Source organism: Leiobunum rupestre, chromosome 5, assembly GCF_980474605.1.
Source record: "Leiobunum rupestre chromosome 5, qqLeiRupe1.1.hap1, whole genome shotgun sequence".
In the NCBI taxonomy this organism is placed as follows: domain Eukaryota; kingdom Metazoa; phylum Arthropoda; class Arachnida; order Opiliones; family Sclerosomatidae; genus Leiobunum; species Leiobunum rupestre.
The window spans coordinates 26,985,800-27,003,979 of record NC_143388.1 but is presented as its reverse complement, the minus strand read 5'-3'; the positions used below and the strand labels follow the sequence as shown (position 1 = coordinate 27,003,979).

At 36.7% G+C, this 18,180-nt stretch overlaps 1 protein-coding gene across 1 annotated transcript in view; it reads right to left on the bottom strand.

The window, feature by feature from the left end:
* Window positions 1-6,834: 6,834 nt before the first annotated feature.
* LOC149944018 (gamma-aminobutyric acid receptor subunit alpha-6-like) overlaps window positions 6,835-18,180 on the bottom strand; it is a 74,939-nt gene continuing 63,593 nt past the window's right edge. The window contains exons 7-10 of the mRNA XM_090176268.1: window positions 17,222-17,374; window positions 9,916-10,183; window positions 8,624-8,801; window positions 6,835-7,230 (exon numbers count right to left, since the gene is read on the bottom strand). Of these exons, the coding sequence (XP_090032394.1) occupies window positions 6,835-7,230; window positions 8,624-8,801; window positions 9,916-10,183; window positions 17,222-17,374 (995 nt within the window). The remainder of the gene's footprint in view (window positions 7,231-8,623; window positions 8,802-9,915; window positions 10,184-17,221; window positions 17,375-18,180) is intronic.

The window sequence follows — 18,180 nt, the reverse complement described above, 5'->3', positions numbered from 1 at the left end:
ACATGGTTTAAACATAAGCTGACAATTTCCAGGCTTCACAACTTGGAACTGCGTTATTGATGACGTAGGTATAGTATAACATTTTTGGGTGGGACGGGGTATCTAATTTAACTACTCGTTTTTAATTTAAAAGAGTTGTGACTCGCGGTCGTCCAAGTTTGGATAGACCAAATAAAATATGTCAAAAATAATACGTCCATAAACAAACTTTTTAATTTTTTCAGCGCATTTACGTGAGAATTACTTCAAAAAGGAGAGTTATATAAAAAGGCCCTGATTTAGAAAATACGTCAGACTAGCAAAACCAACCAATAAAACTACTATTCCTGCAGGGAGCTGGATACTTTTCCGGCAGCTGGAGTTTATTGTAAACTTCTGGATATACTTATTGATTTATCATTAAGTCAGATTATTAAATTTACGGATTTTATTTGTCTTACACTTCGTTCTTATCCTGGTCCATTTACTTATAAAACATTTCTACCCAAGCGCAGAAGTATATTTTTAAAATGTCAGGCTTCGATTAAATTGAACAATATCCGTTTCACTGTTTTTTCCTGATATCTTCTAATATACTTATGACAGCTATGACGACGTAGGGGCTAATTAAAGGGAATATAACCTGCAAAGCAATCTTTATGGAAGATCCCTTCAATTTTTCAAATTACCCTGTACAGTGGCGCCAAACATTTTTAAAGCCAAAGGCAAGAGCGGACAGATTTGCAAACGTTGGTGTTCCACACCAAATACCTGAGGTTATATTCCCTTTAATCTAATGCTAGCCCACCCTAAAATACTACTTTCCATAAAAAAATATATCCCTCTATTGATAAGTAAGTATGAAGAAGAGTTTAAAACGTGTTTTAAACAATGTTTTTTTAGTGTAAATTAAAAACAGTTTAAAACAAGGAATTGTGTTTTAAACAATAAAAAACAGTGTTTTTTTAATTTTGAAAAAAACACATAATTTGCCGCCCCGAGCAGTTCGATTACAAGTCAGAGTTGGACCTATTATATTTGCTTAATATTAAATTTAAATTCCTTTAAAGGGAATATAACCTGCAAAGCAATCTTTATGGAAGATCCCTTCAATTTTTCAAATTACCCTGTACAGTGGCGCCAAACATTTTTAAAGCCCAAGGCAAGAGCGGACAGATTTGCAAACGTTGGTGTTCCACACCAAATACCTGAGGTTATATTCCCTTTAACTTTCTTGTTAGGTGTGTTTGTGCTTTCTCAACGGTGGATCGATGAGGTTCATATTTTTGCCGATAGGTGCGCTGTTGATTGATGATTTGAGTGAAAATCTGTAGCAGCCTCCATTCTTACTGCCTTAGTGGAATTGTCTTCGTTCAAAGAAAGATCCTGTTAATCAACGGACTATATATACTTGAGAATAGCTCGTATTTAAGATTTAATATAAGTGTAAAATGGGATAAATTATTACATTTACTACCATCAATTAAAAAAGATTCTGCTAAGATACTGACTGTTTAAATTTTGGAAAAACTCATTTTATATTTAACTGACAATGTGAGTGTAAAATGAGGATTTGAAAATAATTATATTATTACCTCACAATTACTACTCTTTAAATGTAGATTTTTTCATTATAAGTTGTCAAAAACATTTTCGGTTGCCATAGCAAAACGGAAGCCCAGCGTAACTTTTCCCTTGGTGAAAATTCTTGTTACCCAAAGGTCTACATACCCCCGAGTTTCATCAAAATCGGTGATTTACACCTCGGGTACACTCCTCGTGAGTGTAAAATGAGGATTTTAAATTAAATTATTACCCCACAATTACTACTCTAAATCATAAAAGATCCTGCTAAACAACTGACTGCCTAAACTTGGGAAAAACTCCTATTTTAGATCTGAGTGTAAATTTGAAATTAAATTATTACCCCACAATATCTACCCCAATCAAAATTATTATACTAAACAACTGACGGCGTTAGTTTATGAAAAACTCATATTTTAGATTTCACTGATAAGGAGACGACCCGAGTTAGCCTTAACGGCTCGATTTCGTTTAAATTCCGGGGATAAGTAGACCTTTACATAACTTGAAATTTCCCAAAAGCAAAAGTTTCAATAGGCTTTAGTTTTGCCATTGGCAACCAAATTTTTTTTGGTTACTTAAAATCTACTCTTCCCTGTGGAAATGAACATGGAAAAATCGCAAATCTTAAAGTTTGAAAAATTTTAAAATATTAAAAAAATTGTATATTGGGTAAATTCAGGTTAATTTGGGTAAATGCGTGAAAGTTTGGGGGAAAATAAGCAAATTGGGTAAATACAAGTAAATTTGTCTTGTATTTTTTTGAAATCGGTAAAGATGGGTACATAATTAGTAAAATGTGTAAATTTGGTAAATGCAAGTAAAATTTACTATTTTTTGGTTATGGAGGTAAAATTGGTAAATGCCATTAAATTGGATAAATTTAGGTAAACTCAAGTAAAGTGGCTAAATTTAGGTAAACTCAATTAAAGTGGCTAAATTTAGGTAAACTCAAGTAAAGTGACTAAATTTAGGTAAATGGCAAAGCTATAAAGCCCGTCGAAGTTACATAAAGGTCTACTTATCCCCCGAATTTAAACAAAATCAGTTAAAATCACCTTGTGAGTGTAAAATGAGGATTTGAAAATACTTTAGGCCTATTACCCCACAATTACTATTTTGAATCATAAAATATCCTGCTAAACAACTGACTGAATAAACTTAGGAAAAATTCACATTTTAGATTTAACTGAATATAAAATGAGGATTTTAAAATAAATTATTATCCCACAATTATTACTCTCAATCATAAAAGATCCTGCTAAACAACTGACTGTCTAAACTTGGGGAAAACTCCTATTTTAGAGTTAACTGAGTTTAAAATGAAAATTTGAAATTAAATTATTACCCCCACACTACCCCAATTCTGCCAAAACCTGTATCAAAAGAAATAAATACAAAAGATCATATAATGAGTTAAATTTATTTATTTGGGCTTTGTTATTAACATTCGTTTAGATCAAAACACATTTGGTTTTCCTATATAGCGCGTATACACTCTCTACTGAGTAGGATTTATATGAAACAGATATTGCGCTAACAATGCACGCGACAAAGCGCGAACATTCTGGCTTACTAATATAATATATCGATATTTAGCTCCCGTTTGAAACACTGATTATATTATTTGCGTCCGTTCGATTTGATTCCGATATTCAGCAACACTTGGCCGCGGATAACTTGGTCGCGCCGCGCTAAACTATTAATCATAAATAATTAACATTTATTGATTTGCAATTATATAAGAGTGTAGCAAATGACCAAAATTGTAGGAATATTGGCAGCGAACTTTAAGCTTATCCTTATATCGTTACAAAATTGTAGTAGTTATTTCGATTGGCGGGATTTCAAAGGCGCGGGTTTGGACATAAATATGTCATTTGATAAATAATGATTACTTGGAATTAATTTATCAACATAAGTTGAATAATAACAATAAGTATGACAATTGGCCAAAATTATTACCGAACTGATTTTCAGAGATCAAGCTTTAGTCAGGGTTGTAGAGAGATAGTTCGATCACTTAGAAATTCTACCATAGGAGAGTTTGGCTAAAGAAAAAGTGGCAAATAGATGGCGCGCCCGACACTGTGTAGCCCCTTCAGATACTTATGGGCGTTCCCCCAATGCATAAAAGTATTGAGGTGCAGCCTAATTTATAGGAGACAGCGGGAAATTGAAATTTTACAAGCCAACTGGGATCGCTTTAATTTCTGTTTCGTTTTTACACGTGTGAATTTTAAGAAAATTTATTTTTTTATATTTATAATTAGCGAACATTAAATTTCAGTTTCTCAGATATTTATTTGAACTGAAATACAAATTTTGTACTAAAATTAATAAAGGAACAACACTGACCGTAGTTTTGCCTTTTGGCTCTTAATTAGCTTAGCTTTGCTTAGCTTGTTCGCAATTTTCAAAAATTAAATTGTTAATGAATTTATAAAAAAGCGACAATTAACTAATTTAGAGATCATAAAGATCCGGGATCGATCGACCCGACAGCTTGGTAGTGTTCTCTTTCCGTAGGTACTCCAGTGTAATGAGGTAAAGCTCACAAAATATCTGTAGGGGCTACTAAGCGTCGCTAGCGCCATCCGTGGTAGAAAAATATTTCGCCAAATAAAAAATCTAAGTTATCGAACCATCTCTCTACAACCCTGGTTTAGTTAAGTACAGAGGCCCCTAGTGTTCAAGTCGAAATATTATCCTACCGATTGTCATACTTATGGTGGTTATTATGTGATTACTGATATTAAATATATTTAATTTAAACGGAATTGTATCAATAATGTATTTATCTAAACTTAGGGAGAATGACTTATTGTATGTTTGAGACTATTTCTGACGTTTCTTCCAATCAAAGATAATATAGAACTACATACCCTTGATTTGAATTCTGAGACCTTTCTGATGGACGGTTTTGTAACGAAGCTCTTACCCACTTCCAGCAAGGGACCTCCGAAAAATCGGCGTCCTATCACGACCACCTTTGCGAACAGCCCGTCATCAAAGTCTTATCTATAGTTTGTTACCATGGTAACTATGGAGCTAATGTTTTGGAAGTTCAAGCAGGAAGTGGGTAAACGCTGCTGACTACGCGCGAGGCAGTTATTGCAAATCTAGTGTACGAGGTTTATATTATATGCACCTCATGCTCACTAAGCCAGTAAACTCCTCCCCTTAAGTGTCAATCAAATCAGCACCGTACCTCATTGGTTCCCTAAAATTGAGGTATTTCGACGCCATTGACGGTGAAGATTTTCTAACCCCCCCCCCCCCCCCCGATCTCTCGTGACGATGGGAAAAATTCGACCATAATGGCCGCGGATAGTCCTTCTTCCTAGGTTTAGATAAATACTTACGAGTTAGTATAATCACAGAACACCTACCCCAAGAAGGACTTGCATCAACTCGAAAAAAAAGTTTCTAAAAAATAATGCGGCTTTTTTTACAGCTAACAGAAAATAGCGCGTAAAAATTATTTATTTTATGAAATTAAAATAAAAAAGGCGTGCTACAAAACATTTTTGTATTTTCGCGTGTGCTTGTCTTTATACCTTAAAAATTGCCTCTACCTGCCGTGAGATGGCGCGCTCTTACAACAGCCGCATCACATTCGAGACATAAATTCTTTTAAATTGCTAGCAGCGAAACATGTCCCTAATAAGGTAGGTGGTCTGTGGAATAATGCCCTAGCTGTAAAATTTAATAAATTAAAATAAACTTTAATTTTAAATATATATTAAGCTTAACTTTAATCGTATTAAAGGCAGATGGTTCGATAGGCTTTACGTCCTACTGGCAAGAAGAACCTTCGGATAGTTATATTATGACTGTATTATATAATGGACACGGATTATTCCTTATTATTGACTGGTTAAGTCTGCGCTAGCTTAACCTGTCAATTTATGGATGACCCCTACCGAAAAACAACGTGTATTTGCCTAGTTTAAAATTTTCGGCGATTTTCAATAATTGTTTTGAGGCAAATTGTGGGCACCCCATGTTCCTACATTTGAATTTTTGTAATTGAACCTTACTCATTTATCGGTTAAAATTTCATATCATTGTATACAGTGAAATAATTATAGATTGTTAATTACGTTAATATTGCACTTAAAATAATGCTACATTTTGAAAAATTCTATATTAATATAGTTTACCTTAACTTTATCCAACAATAAGACTTTCTGCCTTGCTATTAAAATCATATTAAATTAAGATGGAATTTATCGCTCTAGCTAAATGCAAAGATATACAGGGTGTTTCAAAAGGTGAGTTGAGAAGTAAGCCTGTTTTTTCCCCATTTTTCTACGACGAATGAAAAGAGCGCCAGCGAGCTTCAAAGTGTGGCTTAGTAGCCCCTGGAAGTAGGCTGCAACAAGCGCAGGGACTTTAAAGGGGAACGGTCAAGCTTTAACCAGTTAGATAGCCCTATAGCCCATTGAAAACTAAAATTTATGGCGAAAACCGCATCAAAAAATATTGAGTGGTTAATGTTTAATAAAATAATGAAATTTCGGGAAATCGAAAAGCGCGCGTCCGCCGCGACACCTGGTGAGAAGTCGGTGAGACAGAAAAACCACGTAAAAGCGCGCGCTGTTGAAGACGCAAACAATTTGTTTTGCACGCGCGGCGCGTTCCAGTTATAAGAGACTTAAGCCTAAATGGCGCGATTTTAAAAGTTAGGATAGTTGGCAAATCGCTCATACGGGGTTAGGGACGCTGGCGGCAGCCCCTAAGATGGCGGCGAAAATTCAAACCCCAACATCTGGCGTTATTTTTCGTTTCAACTTTTTGGGCCAAAAGCTATTTTTTCCAGACAAATAAACGTACGTGTTAGTATATTGAACGTCTTGTTAATCTTTTGATACGGAAATAAGGACATATTTGGAAAAGCTTGGGCGGTCCCCTTTAAATACCGTTTAAGTTTACTTTTTTACGCTGGTTACCTCGATTGGTTTTCAAAAGCCCTTTCTTACGTATCACACGAACCCAAACCTTAATGTTCGCATTTCCAGGGGTTAGTAGGCCACACTTTGAATCTCTCTGGCGCTCATTTAACTCATCGTAGGAAAATGGGAAAAAACAGGCATACTTCTCAACTCACTCTCTACAACTCCTTAAACTTTTTGCACCCACCTTTTGAAGCGCCCTGTTTACTACCTAATAACAAACAACTGACATAACGCTGTTGGAGCCCATATTTATCTCAAAATGGCAGCGCCCAAATTTTGGCGCCAAACAAAGTGTATAAATTCGTGTGTTTTAAAATTTGGGGAATTTTTCGGTAATGGGTTTACTCCAGTAGGACAGCCAGTAGAACAAGTTGAGCATGATGAAAATGAGCGGAAAAAAGACCCGGGAGATCTCGTCTATTTTGGAGACGCTGTTGATGGCCCCCGGTTTGTTCTCGGCTCTCTTGCGCATTTCCATGCGGAACTTTTCGCAGCCGGCGATGCAATGGACGAACTGCACGCAACAGGGGCCCGACTGCTTCCTCTTCCGGTTCCGCTGACCCGACGACGCTCGCTGGTGACTTGGGCGGTAGCCTTGACCTCCGCCGCCACTCGGGATGGTGGTCGTTGGGTAGCACGCGTCGTTTCCTCTTCGACCCAAGAGTCGATTTCCGCTCACGAACGGGGAATTGGCCGAACAGGACACCTGCGATGATAAAGAAGATTTTTATTTTTGGTTCCAAATTATTATTATTAACTTTTTAATCGTTGTAAATGTATTACAAAAAACTTAATGATGTTGAGGACTTATACCTGTTAACTTTAACACATTCAATATTAAAAAATGACCTATTATACTAATCAGCTAGCCATTAATTCAGGTGGCCGGATTACAATGCGTAGCGAATTTTATTGCCTTTAAATCGGGTGGCGTAGGAGTGTGGTGACAAGACCTTCATGCTACACGAGCCAACAGCTTTTACACTCACTAACAAAGAGAGTACCCGAGGTGTTTATTACTGATTTGGTTCAAAGTCGGGCGTAATGTAGACCTATGAGATATGAAATTTCCCAAAAGGAGACGTTGCACTACCCATTCGATTTGCCATGGAAACCGAAAATGTTTTTGACCACTTAAAACAAAAATAAAATTTTTTACTCTTTTTACCCAAAAATTGTTTAAATTTTACCCCAAAAATGTTCCAATTTACCGGAACTTGATGAAATTTACCTAATTGTGGTCCAAATTACACATTTTGTGATTTTCAAATTAAAAAAAAATCGTAGCTAGGACAATGTGAAACCGAGAAAATACCATGCTTTTTAAATGGAGATTTTTTTGTTTTAAGTGATCAAAAACATTTTCGGTTGCCATGGCAAATCAAATGGGTAGTGCAACGTCTCCTTTTATTAAATTTCATACCTCGTATAGTTCTACATTAAACCCGACTTTGAACAAAATCGGAAATAAACACCTCGAGTACTCTCCTTGTCAGTGTGGTGGCGGAGTGATTAGCACTTTCGCTACGCAGCAAGAGGAACCGGATTCGATCCCAGCTTTTTGCACTGGGTGAAAACACGGAACCACTAATTCTGCGTTGAATTTGCACTGGTTGAAGGGGTTCCCCTTTGCAAAAAAAACTCGTATGGCATGAAATGCTTGCCACCACCCTGCTACGCATCGTAACCCGGCCACCTGTTTAAGGCATTAAAGGTCGCTAGATGACTTGGTTGGTGCCTTGGTATTAGTCTAGCTGATTGTTATTATAACCCTTAACCTCCAGTTTTTATGGAAAGGGGAAACCGAATGGCTCTGGGGAAAAACCCTTCAAAACGCAGAAGGAGTTGTTCCGAGATATCACCCAAGGTAATCCTAACAGAACATTTCTTGTAATTTGGTGTTGTAATCTTGATTAAAATGTTTATTCAATTTAAGTAAAAATATTGGTGTTAAGAAATTAACATTTGTTTATTCTTAAAACTCGATTTACTATCCTGGCAAATATATGTCCCTTCTTTGCCACCGTGAATCTATATATCTCCTTTTCCCTATAATGTTAAAATATGCACTTTCAAATGAAACTCAGGTAAGTTCTTACTTGATTGGCTCCGGTACAGCACAATGTCCCCCACAAGTCTTTCTTGGGCTTGGATTGCACCTGGATGGGCCTCTCGTCCTCAGTGCCGCTTTCACACGCGCTCCTGGTCGGGGTGTCCTCGACATCCCAATCGTCCTCTTCGTCCGAGTCCACGTCTTCGCTGTCCTCAGGGTCCGTTCTATTCCCCACGAGTCAAATGACCAGTTTAGGTATTTTGTCGTGTAGGCTATTGGTTGTAGTGGACGTAAGCAGTAGCGTCACTAGGGGGGGGGGCGGTTGATACGAACCGCATTGGATGTCACCCACAGAAGGGCGACGCTTTCATCATCTTTAATTTATTTCTTGGCTTTTTTATTAATTATTTATAAAATTTTATGTGTAGACAAAATATTAAATTTTTGAGCAAACAAACTAGTAATAAAACTGTTAGTGTTATAAAGGGTGCTAACTAAAACTAAACTCAAAATGTATTTAGGCTAGGAATTTGAAATTTTCAGGACACAGAACTTGACAAAGGAAATTGAAATGACCTTGAGTCAAGTGGTCAAGGTCATTCAAAGTTTACCTCGAAAACAAATGGTTCCAATTTGAAAGGTTTTCATCGTGGTGTTTTGCATCGGGTTAAAATCATTTAGGCTTCAAATTTAAATTCGCACACTTTTCAAATTGGAACTCTTTCTCTAAATCCATTTGCTTTCGAGATAAACTTTGAATGACCTTTCCTTATGGTACAAGGTCATCCATGTTTAAAAATTCTAAAGACCCCCTAACAGATTAGTATGTCTAGCAACTTTTGATACTCTAGCAGGAGTACTTTTCGAGTTATTAGCTCTTCAACCTGGTTTCTGGTACATTATTTTCAACAAGACCTACCGGTTTTTGTCTAAATTTATCGACTATTTAATCCTAAAATGTAACGGGGAACACATTTCTAATTGAAACCAACTTTGTATCTCTAATGGTTTACGAGATAAATTTTTAATGACCTTGAAGACATGGTTCAAGGTCATGGAAATTTCCGTTGTCAAGGGACCATCCGCACGTTCTATGTGTTCTGAAAATTTAAAATTCCTAGAAAACACATTTGAGTTATTGGCCCTGTATCGTTTCTCAGTTAACACCCGGTATCTAGAGCTATATATATATATATATATATATATATATATATATATATATATAATATATTATTATTATTGCTATGATGAATGTTTTTTTATGGTCTGGTAAGTATGGTCCAGGTGACACTATGAGCTACCACCTTTAATGAGGACACTGGAAGTAAGATGCCTAACCTGTTTGATTTGAGGTTTTCGTCTCGATTCTTGCTGGTAGAGCGTGGATGGTGTTTCCTGGGATGGTGGTACTGTTGTTGCTGAACGGGAAATTCTCCGCTTCCGATTTTGGTGAAGTAATGAACCCCGGCGAACTCGAGAAGAGTCGAGATGACAAACATGAAGCTCATGATGACGAACCAGTCGAGCGCTGTCGGGTACGACACTTTTGGCAGATCGGTTCGCGTGTCCAAGACGAACGTTGATAAGGTTAGCACAGTGGTGATTCCTGTTTCGAATTGTTATTATCATAAGCAATGGCGGATTAACCAATACGCTGCGATGGTTTAAGCCCCGGAACTTGTTAAAGGGTAGAAGGGCCCGAGATGAGACTAGAGCCAGGTCAGTGGGGCGCAAATAAAACTCGAGCCTATTGACCTGGGTGGTACTGATCAGTAGAGACTTCTAAGCCACTCTAAATTAAAAAGATTACTTGGAAATCTGGGGTACTACCATAAAATTAATTCTGACAGGTTCAAATGATGTTACTAATTAATGGAAATTAAACCAAAAAATATTAAAATTCTAGATTACTCGTGTGGTTTTCAAATGGTTTTTCTAGCACATTATATTTCGTTCATGTAACTGAAAATCAATCGATCTAGGTTCCCCAAGATAACCCCTTCGTTATCTTGCCCAATCTTCCTCTTTGGTTACCCCTTCGCTATCTATCTCCAATCTTCCTCTCTGTCTACCCCTTCGTTATCTATCTACAATCTTCCTCTTGACTACCCCTTCGTTATTTTGCTCCAATCTTCCTCTCTGGCTGCCCCTTCGTTGGCTACCCAATCTTCCTCACTTGCTACCCTTTTGTTGGCTACCCAATCTTCCTCACTTGCTACCCCTTCGTTAACTTTTTCCAATCTTCCTCTCTGGCTACCCCTTCGATATCTATCTCCAATCTTCCTCTCTGTCTACCCCTTCGTTATCTATCTACAATCTTCCTCTTGACTACCCCTTCGTTATTTTGCTCCAATCTTCCTCTCTGGCTGCCCCTTCGTTGGCTACCCAATCTTCCTCACTTGCTACCCTTTTGTTGGCTACCCAATCTTCCTCACTTGCTACCCCTTCGTTAACTTTTTCCAATCTTCCTCTCTGGCTACCCCTTCGATATCTATCTCCAATCTTCCTCTCTGTCTACCCCTTCGTTATCTATCTACAATCTTCCTCTAGACTACCCCTTCGTTATTTTGCTCCAATCTTCCTCTCTGGCTGCCCCTTCGTTGGCTACCCAATTTTCCTCACTTGCTACCCTTTCGTTATTTTGCTACAATCTTCCTGTCTGCCCCCCCCCCCTTCGTTGGCTACCCAATTTTCCTCACTTGCTACCCTTTCGTTATTTTGCTACAATCTTCCTCTTGGCTACCCCTTCGTTGGCTACCCAATCTTCCTCACTTGCTAACCCTTCGTTATCTTGTTCCAATCTTCCTCTCTGGCTACCCCTTTATTGGCTACCCAATTTTCCTCATGTGCACCCCTTCGTTATCTTGTTCCAATCTTCCTCTCTGGCTACCCCTTCGTTGGCTACCCAATTTTCCTCATTTGCTACCCCTTCGTTATCTTATTTCAATCTCCCTCTCTGGCTACCACTCCGTTGTTTTGCCCAATCTTCCTCTCGATCGAATGTTTGAAATGTCAAGAATCCGTAGGTGATATTATAATTTATCTACGAAGAGTAGGGTCTAAGCTAGAGCACTCGGAACGATGTTAACGCTTAAAAAGTAACAATAAGGGGATCTCAGTTAGTACGTGTAAAACTACTGACAAGTAGATAACCGGAATATAATAAATAACTTGATTTACGCTTCACTATACTTAAAAAACCGTGCATATAAAATCATTCCTTACAACATGCGTGAAGGTATTATTAAACTATTTAATTCTGCTTGTCAGAACATGAGACATTTTTGACAAAATAAGCTAGGCAACAATGGTTTGTCGAGTAACGCGACAAAGACCACTGCCACCTAGCGGACATTGTATGAGAAAAATAACCTCGTTATACATGGGAAAATGAACCGGTGTCTCCATTGAAACCCGAAAATTAGTTAATCAAAAAAAAGGTGGAAAAACGTCGCGGACAAAGATCGTATCACCGTCAATTTCGTCGTCGAGGGGGGGGGGCTGGGGGTGGGGGTCGAACTTATAAAGAAAAACGCGTCGCAGGTGTCGAGAGTGCCAACCTCGCTCCACAAGCGTACAGAAATAAAGGCAAACGCCTAGCTCTTACCCCCCAAAAAAATAGCGTCTATATAGATTCGTCAATTGGCCGCTAGGGTACCACCTTGCGTAAATCACACGTCTAGTGACGGCCTATCAATATCGTCCCGTCTCCAGCTCTCTTATCCCGCATAAGCCTCGCGCTCAAAGTATTTCTTTTGCCTGGGTGTGGAATCCCTTGTAAGTGTTATATAAGAAAGATTTATCAGATTTCCCGTATTTGTGCGAGTTTTACACACCAACGTTGACACTTTTTCTTATTTTGTTTATTTTTGCGGGATGAAACCCGTTCTGACGCATTTTATTTTCACCGCGTAACTGCGCCTGTAAGAATGCCTAACAGGGTTGCCACTATTTTCAAATTCAAACTACCCGACAGCGTTGCCAGATTTTTCTGACTGAATTATTGTACAAAGGGTAAAAAATTATAACAATGGAAATTATGGTACCAATATAAAATAGTATTAATTACTTTTAATTTCAAGTGTTTGTTGCATAACATGCAGATAACTGTTCTCGTGATATTTATTTATGTGGAGTTGATGTAGTCAATATGGACCATAGAAATCGGAATAACTAACTAGAACGATTTTTGAAATATTACCGCGCGCGACGATTAGAAATTCTGATTTCTATGGTATTGACTATCGAGTGATCTGGCAACACTAGATCGTGGGCCTAATATTTCGTCGCCTGAAAGCAAAAACTACGTAAATTTAACTATGCTTTTAATTAGTATAAAGTTATGTGGTTTTTGCTTTCAGGCGACGATTTTATGTATAGTTAATAAGAAATACTTATTATTTTAGTAGTAGAAATAATGTAAGTATCAAAATAGTACCATTATAGTACAATAGGTTGGAAATATGGTACACTTTGGTACTATATAGTACTCTCTAAAAATAATAGTACCATTTATAATATGATGCAAAATTATGGTATTTGTACCATAATTATAGTACGTATGGCAACGCTGCTACCCGACTTTTCCCCGACCAATTAAAAAGAAATTCCCTGACCTTTTTTAAGGCCAAAATCAGACAATTTTTAATTTTATATTTTAATTCTATAAGTAGTTAATTAACTTCCTTAAATTTATATTTCAGAAAAATGGTGGCTCTTTTGGTTCGGTTTGAACTAATTAGAAACGTTTTATAGCAACGTTAATAAGAATAATGTTTAAAAAATGACGAGAACGTTAAGGGAACTAAATAATAATAACGGAATTTATCACAAAGCCAAAGTAAAATTACACCAAAAATTTACTATCTACAAATTCTAACTCCCTGACCTTGCATTGACTTTTTAGGCCTATTTTTAAATTATTTGATCTTTCACTGACCTTTTAGGTCTATTTTTAAATTCCCTGACGTTTCACCGACCTATATTTTATATCTATTTTTAAATTCCCTGGCCTTTTACTGATCTTTTAGGCCTATTTTTAAATTCCCTGACCTTTCACTGACCTTTTATACCTATTTTTAAATTCCCTGGCCTTTTACTGACCTCTTATACCTATTTTTAAATTCCCAGACCGTTCATTGACCTTTAAGGCCTATTTTTTATTCCCTGACATTTCACTGACCTTTTAGGCCTATTTTTAAATTCCCTGACCTTGCATTGACTTTTTAGGCCTATTTTTAAATTCCCTGACCTTGCATTGACTTTTTAGGCCTATTTTTAAATTCCCTGACCTTTCACTGACCTTTTAGTCCTATTTATAAATTCCCTGAACTTTCACTGACCTCTTATACCTATTTTTAAATTCCCAGACCGTTCATTGACCTTTAAGGCCTATTTTTTATTCCCTGACATTTCACTGACCTTGTAGGCCTATTTTTAAATTCCCTGACCTTGCATTGACTTTTTAGGCCTATTTTTAAATTCCCTGACCTTGCATTGACTTTTTAGGCCTATTTTTAAATTCCCTGACCTTTCACTGACCTTTTAGGCCTATTTTTAAATTCCCTGAACTTTCACTGACCTTTTTTCCTATTTTTCCCTGGACTTTTACTGATCTCTTTCCCTGATTTCGGTTTTTTCCCTGACCGGTGGCAACCCTGCCTAAAATTGAATAATTTCGTAGGATTCCAAAAAGATGATAAAATTTGGCCAATTTTATAAAATTAAAAATTTAGCAACTTTTGTAATTAATTATAGTCTATGCTTAATTTGTAGAGAATCATCGAAAAATAAATTTCATAAAAATATGCGACTGGTAAAAATGTTTGCTTTACAGCAAAATGTAACGAAATATTTGTTTAATGACATTTTATTAAATTTTAATGTAGTTGATAAAGGTAAGTTTTCCAATCGAATATTTTGGTAACAATTTACTTTTTTTCGATTTAACGGATACTCAGAAATGTTTTCTTAAGTTTATGGTGATGCACTATTTTAAAAAATTTACATTTTTCTGCTCAAATTTTAAATTAAATTAAATTACGGGATTAAATAATGCAATTAAGCCCACATTATAAAACATGTAGCGGAAACGTGTACGCGTGTACACTGTAAACGATAAAGCAACGTTTACACGTAATAAACTCCACTTAATATCGCAACATTATTACACCTTCAATATTTTTTGTTTAAATACCTTACTATAGAAAATGAAATATGTATATTAGCAGTAGGGATGCACCGATATATCGGCATATTTTTCTAATATCAGAAAAATATTTTCAGAAAAACATTAAAAAATAAGAAAATTCTAGATGAACTAACTAATGATAATATTTGATTTGATTTGATTGGGCGCGCCACGTACGCCAGACTTCACAAGCCAGAGCGTACCTTTTTTTAGACGGAGGGTTACGAGTGTAAACAAATAAAATCAACGATATTCAATTTGTAATACAAAACAATTTGTAATACAAAACAAGTTGGCAAGCTTGCCCAAATATACCTCTCCTCGAAAGAATTGTCCCTAGTGGTATTAAATTCTCGAGATGACCATTAAAGATATATTTCCGCATTTCAGAGTTATTTACTAAAAACGTAATCCTGGTTCTATCCCTCTTGGTATAAAATTTTCGACTTTGCTCCGGTAACGCGTTTTGGACTTTGCCCTGGTAACGCGTTCGCAGCCCACAGACAGACAGACAGACAGACACACACACAAACAGACAGACACGATGATTGTATAACCCCTCCTAGGGGACATAGTCCCCTCGGAGAGGTAATATGTACCATGTAAAATGAAAAGAAACCTATTCGGATATGCTCAAGATTGCAAACTTTTTTTAGTGAAAATTTAGTATAAAATGGTATGACAGTGCAATGAACCGTCTTTTAGAATGATTTCATCATATTCACTACTGTTATGATAGATAACTTTGTTAATATCGGCCACGAATAGCCGATATATCGGCTGTATCCATATCGATGCAACCCTAATTAGCAGACGATTCGATGTAGAGTACCTTCTTTTACCACATTTTAAAAGTTTACAGACTTAACATTTCGAGTTAATTTGATAATTTCCAAATACATTTACATTAGATAAATTTTCTTTGAAACTATCATAAATTATGTACAAAAAGGTCAAACTTGTTCGAACCGTAAATTTTGACTTCGCGAAACCCTCCGAGACCGTTCTTTTTATCCTTTGCAAAGCGAGAACACAGGGTGTTTCAAAAGGTTAGGCAAAATTTTTAAGGAGTTGTAGAGGGTGAGTTGAGAAGTATGTCTGTTTTATTCCCATTTTCCAACGATTAATTAAAAGAGCGCCAGAGAGCTTCAAAGTGCAGGGACTTTAAATACTGTTTATGTTTACTTTTTTACGCTGGTTACCTCCATTTGTTTACAAAGTACTTTTAATAATAATGAAATAATAATCAGCTAGGCTAATACCCAAGGCACAACCTTAGGCCTAAGCGAGGGGTCGGACATTTTGCCTGTTTTGTGTACGGGATTTTCGATTTTTTTTTAAAATCCAGGATTTTTTATTGTGGATTTGTCATACAAAGTCTATGGGAGCAAAATTCTTGGATTTTGGATTTGTGGATTTTTTTCCAAATTTTGTAAATGACCGACCCCTCGGGCCTAAGTCATCGAGCGACTTTTAAAGCCATTAATTCAGGTGGCCGGGTTACAATGCGTAGGAGGGTGGTGGTAAGCCCTTCATGCCACGCGAGCCAACAGCTTCCTACACTAACTATTACCGTTAACCTCAACAAGTTGACCTATCACACGAACCCAAACCTTAAGGTTCGCATTTCCCTAGTGCTTGGTTTTGCGCTTGTTGCAGCCTACTTAGTGCTCGGATTTCGATTAATTTTTATCCATGAATAAAATAAGCTCGGCGATATTTAAATAATATTTATTTAAATAACCAATAGTTGAATAAAAATTGTAAAATGTTTAAATAATCGAAAGTGAGTAAGCCTATTATTTAAATAAAACAAACAATTATTTAAATAAATACCACTTTTATTCAAATAAATGCTTGGTTGCGTAAAAAACATAATTAAATAAGTTAAAATGATATTCTTTTTACCAACGTCTTTTAAATAAATCGGAAAATTTGTGGATAATGAATAAACAATTCCGAGCACTAAGCCTACTTGAAGCTCTCTGGCGCTCTTTTCACTCATTGTAGGAAAATGGGGAAAAACAGGCATACTACTCCGCACACCCCCTACAACTATTTATTTATTTTATTTATTTATTTATTTGGTTATAATAACCAGGTCTACAAAGCCTGGGCGGAGGCTTATGTGTAAACTACTTCAAATTTTCGCTTAACCATTTGAAACAACCTGTATAAATTAAATCAAAATTGTTGTACGCGCCAAAAACGTAAATAAATCGGTCAATTAGCTGAAAAAACAATGTTTGTCGATCACCAAAAAAGTTGTCAAGCTTTTGTTTTCAAACGTAACATTTCATTAACAATCAACTCCTTAAAATTTTGTGCATAACCCTTGAAACACCCTGTATAACCATAGGATAAGCTGGCTTTAAAATTGCGTCTGGCGAAGTTTTACGGCCTGCTTTTTGAGAATCTCCTGGCGGAGAAAATCTCGTAAGATGGCGCTCTTACCTAGTCCGATTCGGTCAGCCGTGGCTTCCCTGTTGATCCAGAAGGACACCCAGGACAGGACGACGATTAAGATGCAGGGGACGTACACTTGGATGAGAAAATAGCCCGTGTGACGCCGCATTCTGAAGTTGACTTGCAGCGCCGAAAAATCACCTACCGGGATGAATTAGAAATACACTTGTAGTTGGAGTGGATTGGAGATTAGGCCCGGGAGATTTCAATTTAAAAGTCGGCCTAAAAATTCTACGATGCAATTTCAAGCAATTGCAATTTTTGTTCGTTTTTTCTTCATTCGTAATTTTGAAGGGCTATTGATTTGGGTTTTTTGGTTTTGCGAAGAGGGTTAATTTCGTAGTGTTTTAGGGGTTAATTTCGTAGTGTTTTAGGGGTTAATTAATTAATAATATCGTGGTTTTTCGTAACAATAAACGTATTTGCAGAAATATAAAATATATTACGAAATAAATAATAATCTTCCTATACATCCAATTGATGTCTCTATAAAATAAATTTAATATGTTGCTCTTACGTCACAAAACAAGGCTTTATTAGTATAATCTTCACACGCGCGATTTGCACGCGCGCTAGAAAAAGCCATATTTCTCGCGACTGTAGCGCGCACTCGTTGACTTGTAAAACTAAGAGGCGGTGACGTAAGAGGCAACATATTAGATTTTTTTTACTTTTTATTCATTTCAATAAGCAACAAACACAGCACCCCACCCAAGGAGAACGCAGCCCGTCAAAAGTCGTGGATTTTCTTGCGTACAGTTTTCATTGGTTAGACGCTTTAGCGCCTGCTGCCATCTGAAAGGGAAAATTAGAAAAATTGTCTTCCCCCTTTCCGTAAAACGTTCAGCGTAAAGGTTCGTCCAATGAAATTTGTACGCAACACTGCCTTAGCGTGTTTAAAGGCTGGCTGCATTCTCCTTGTGTTTGTTGCTCCTAGTTTTATAGAA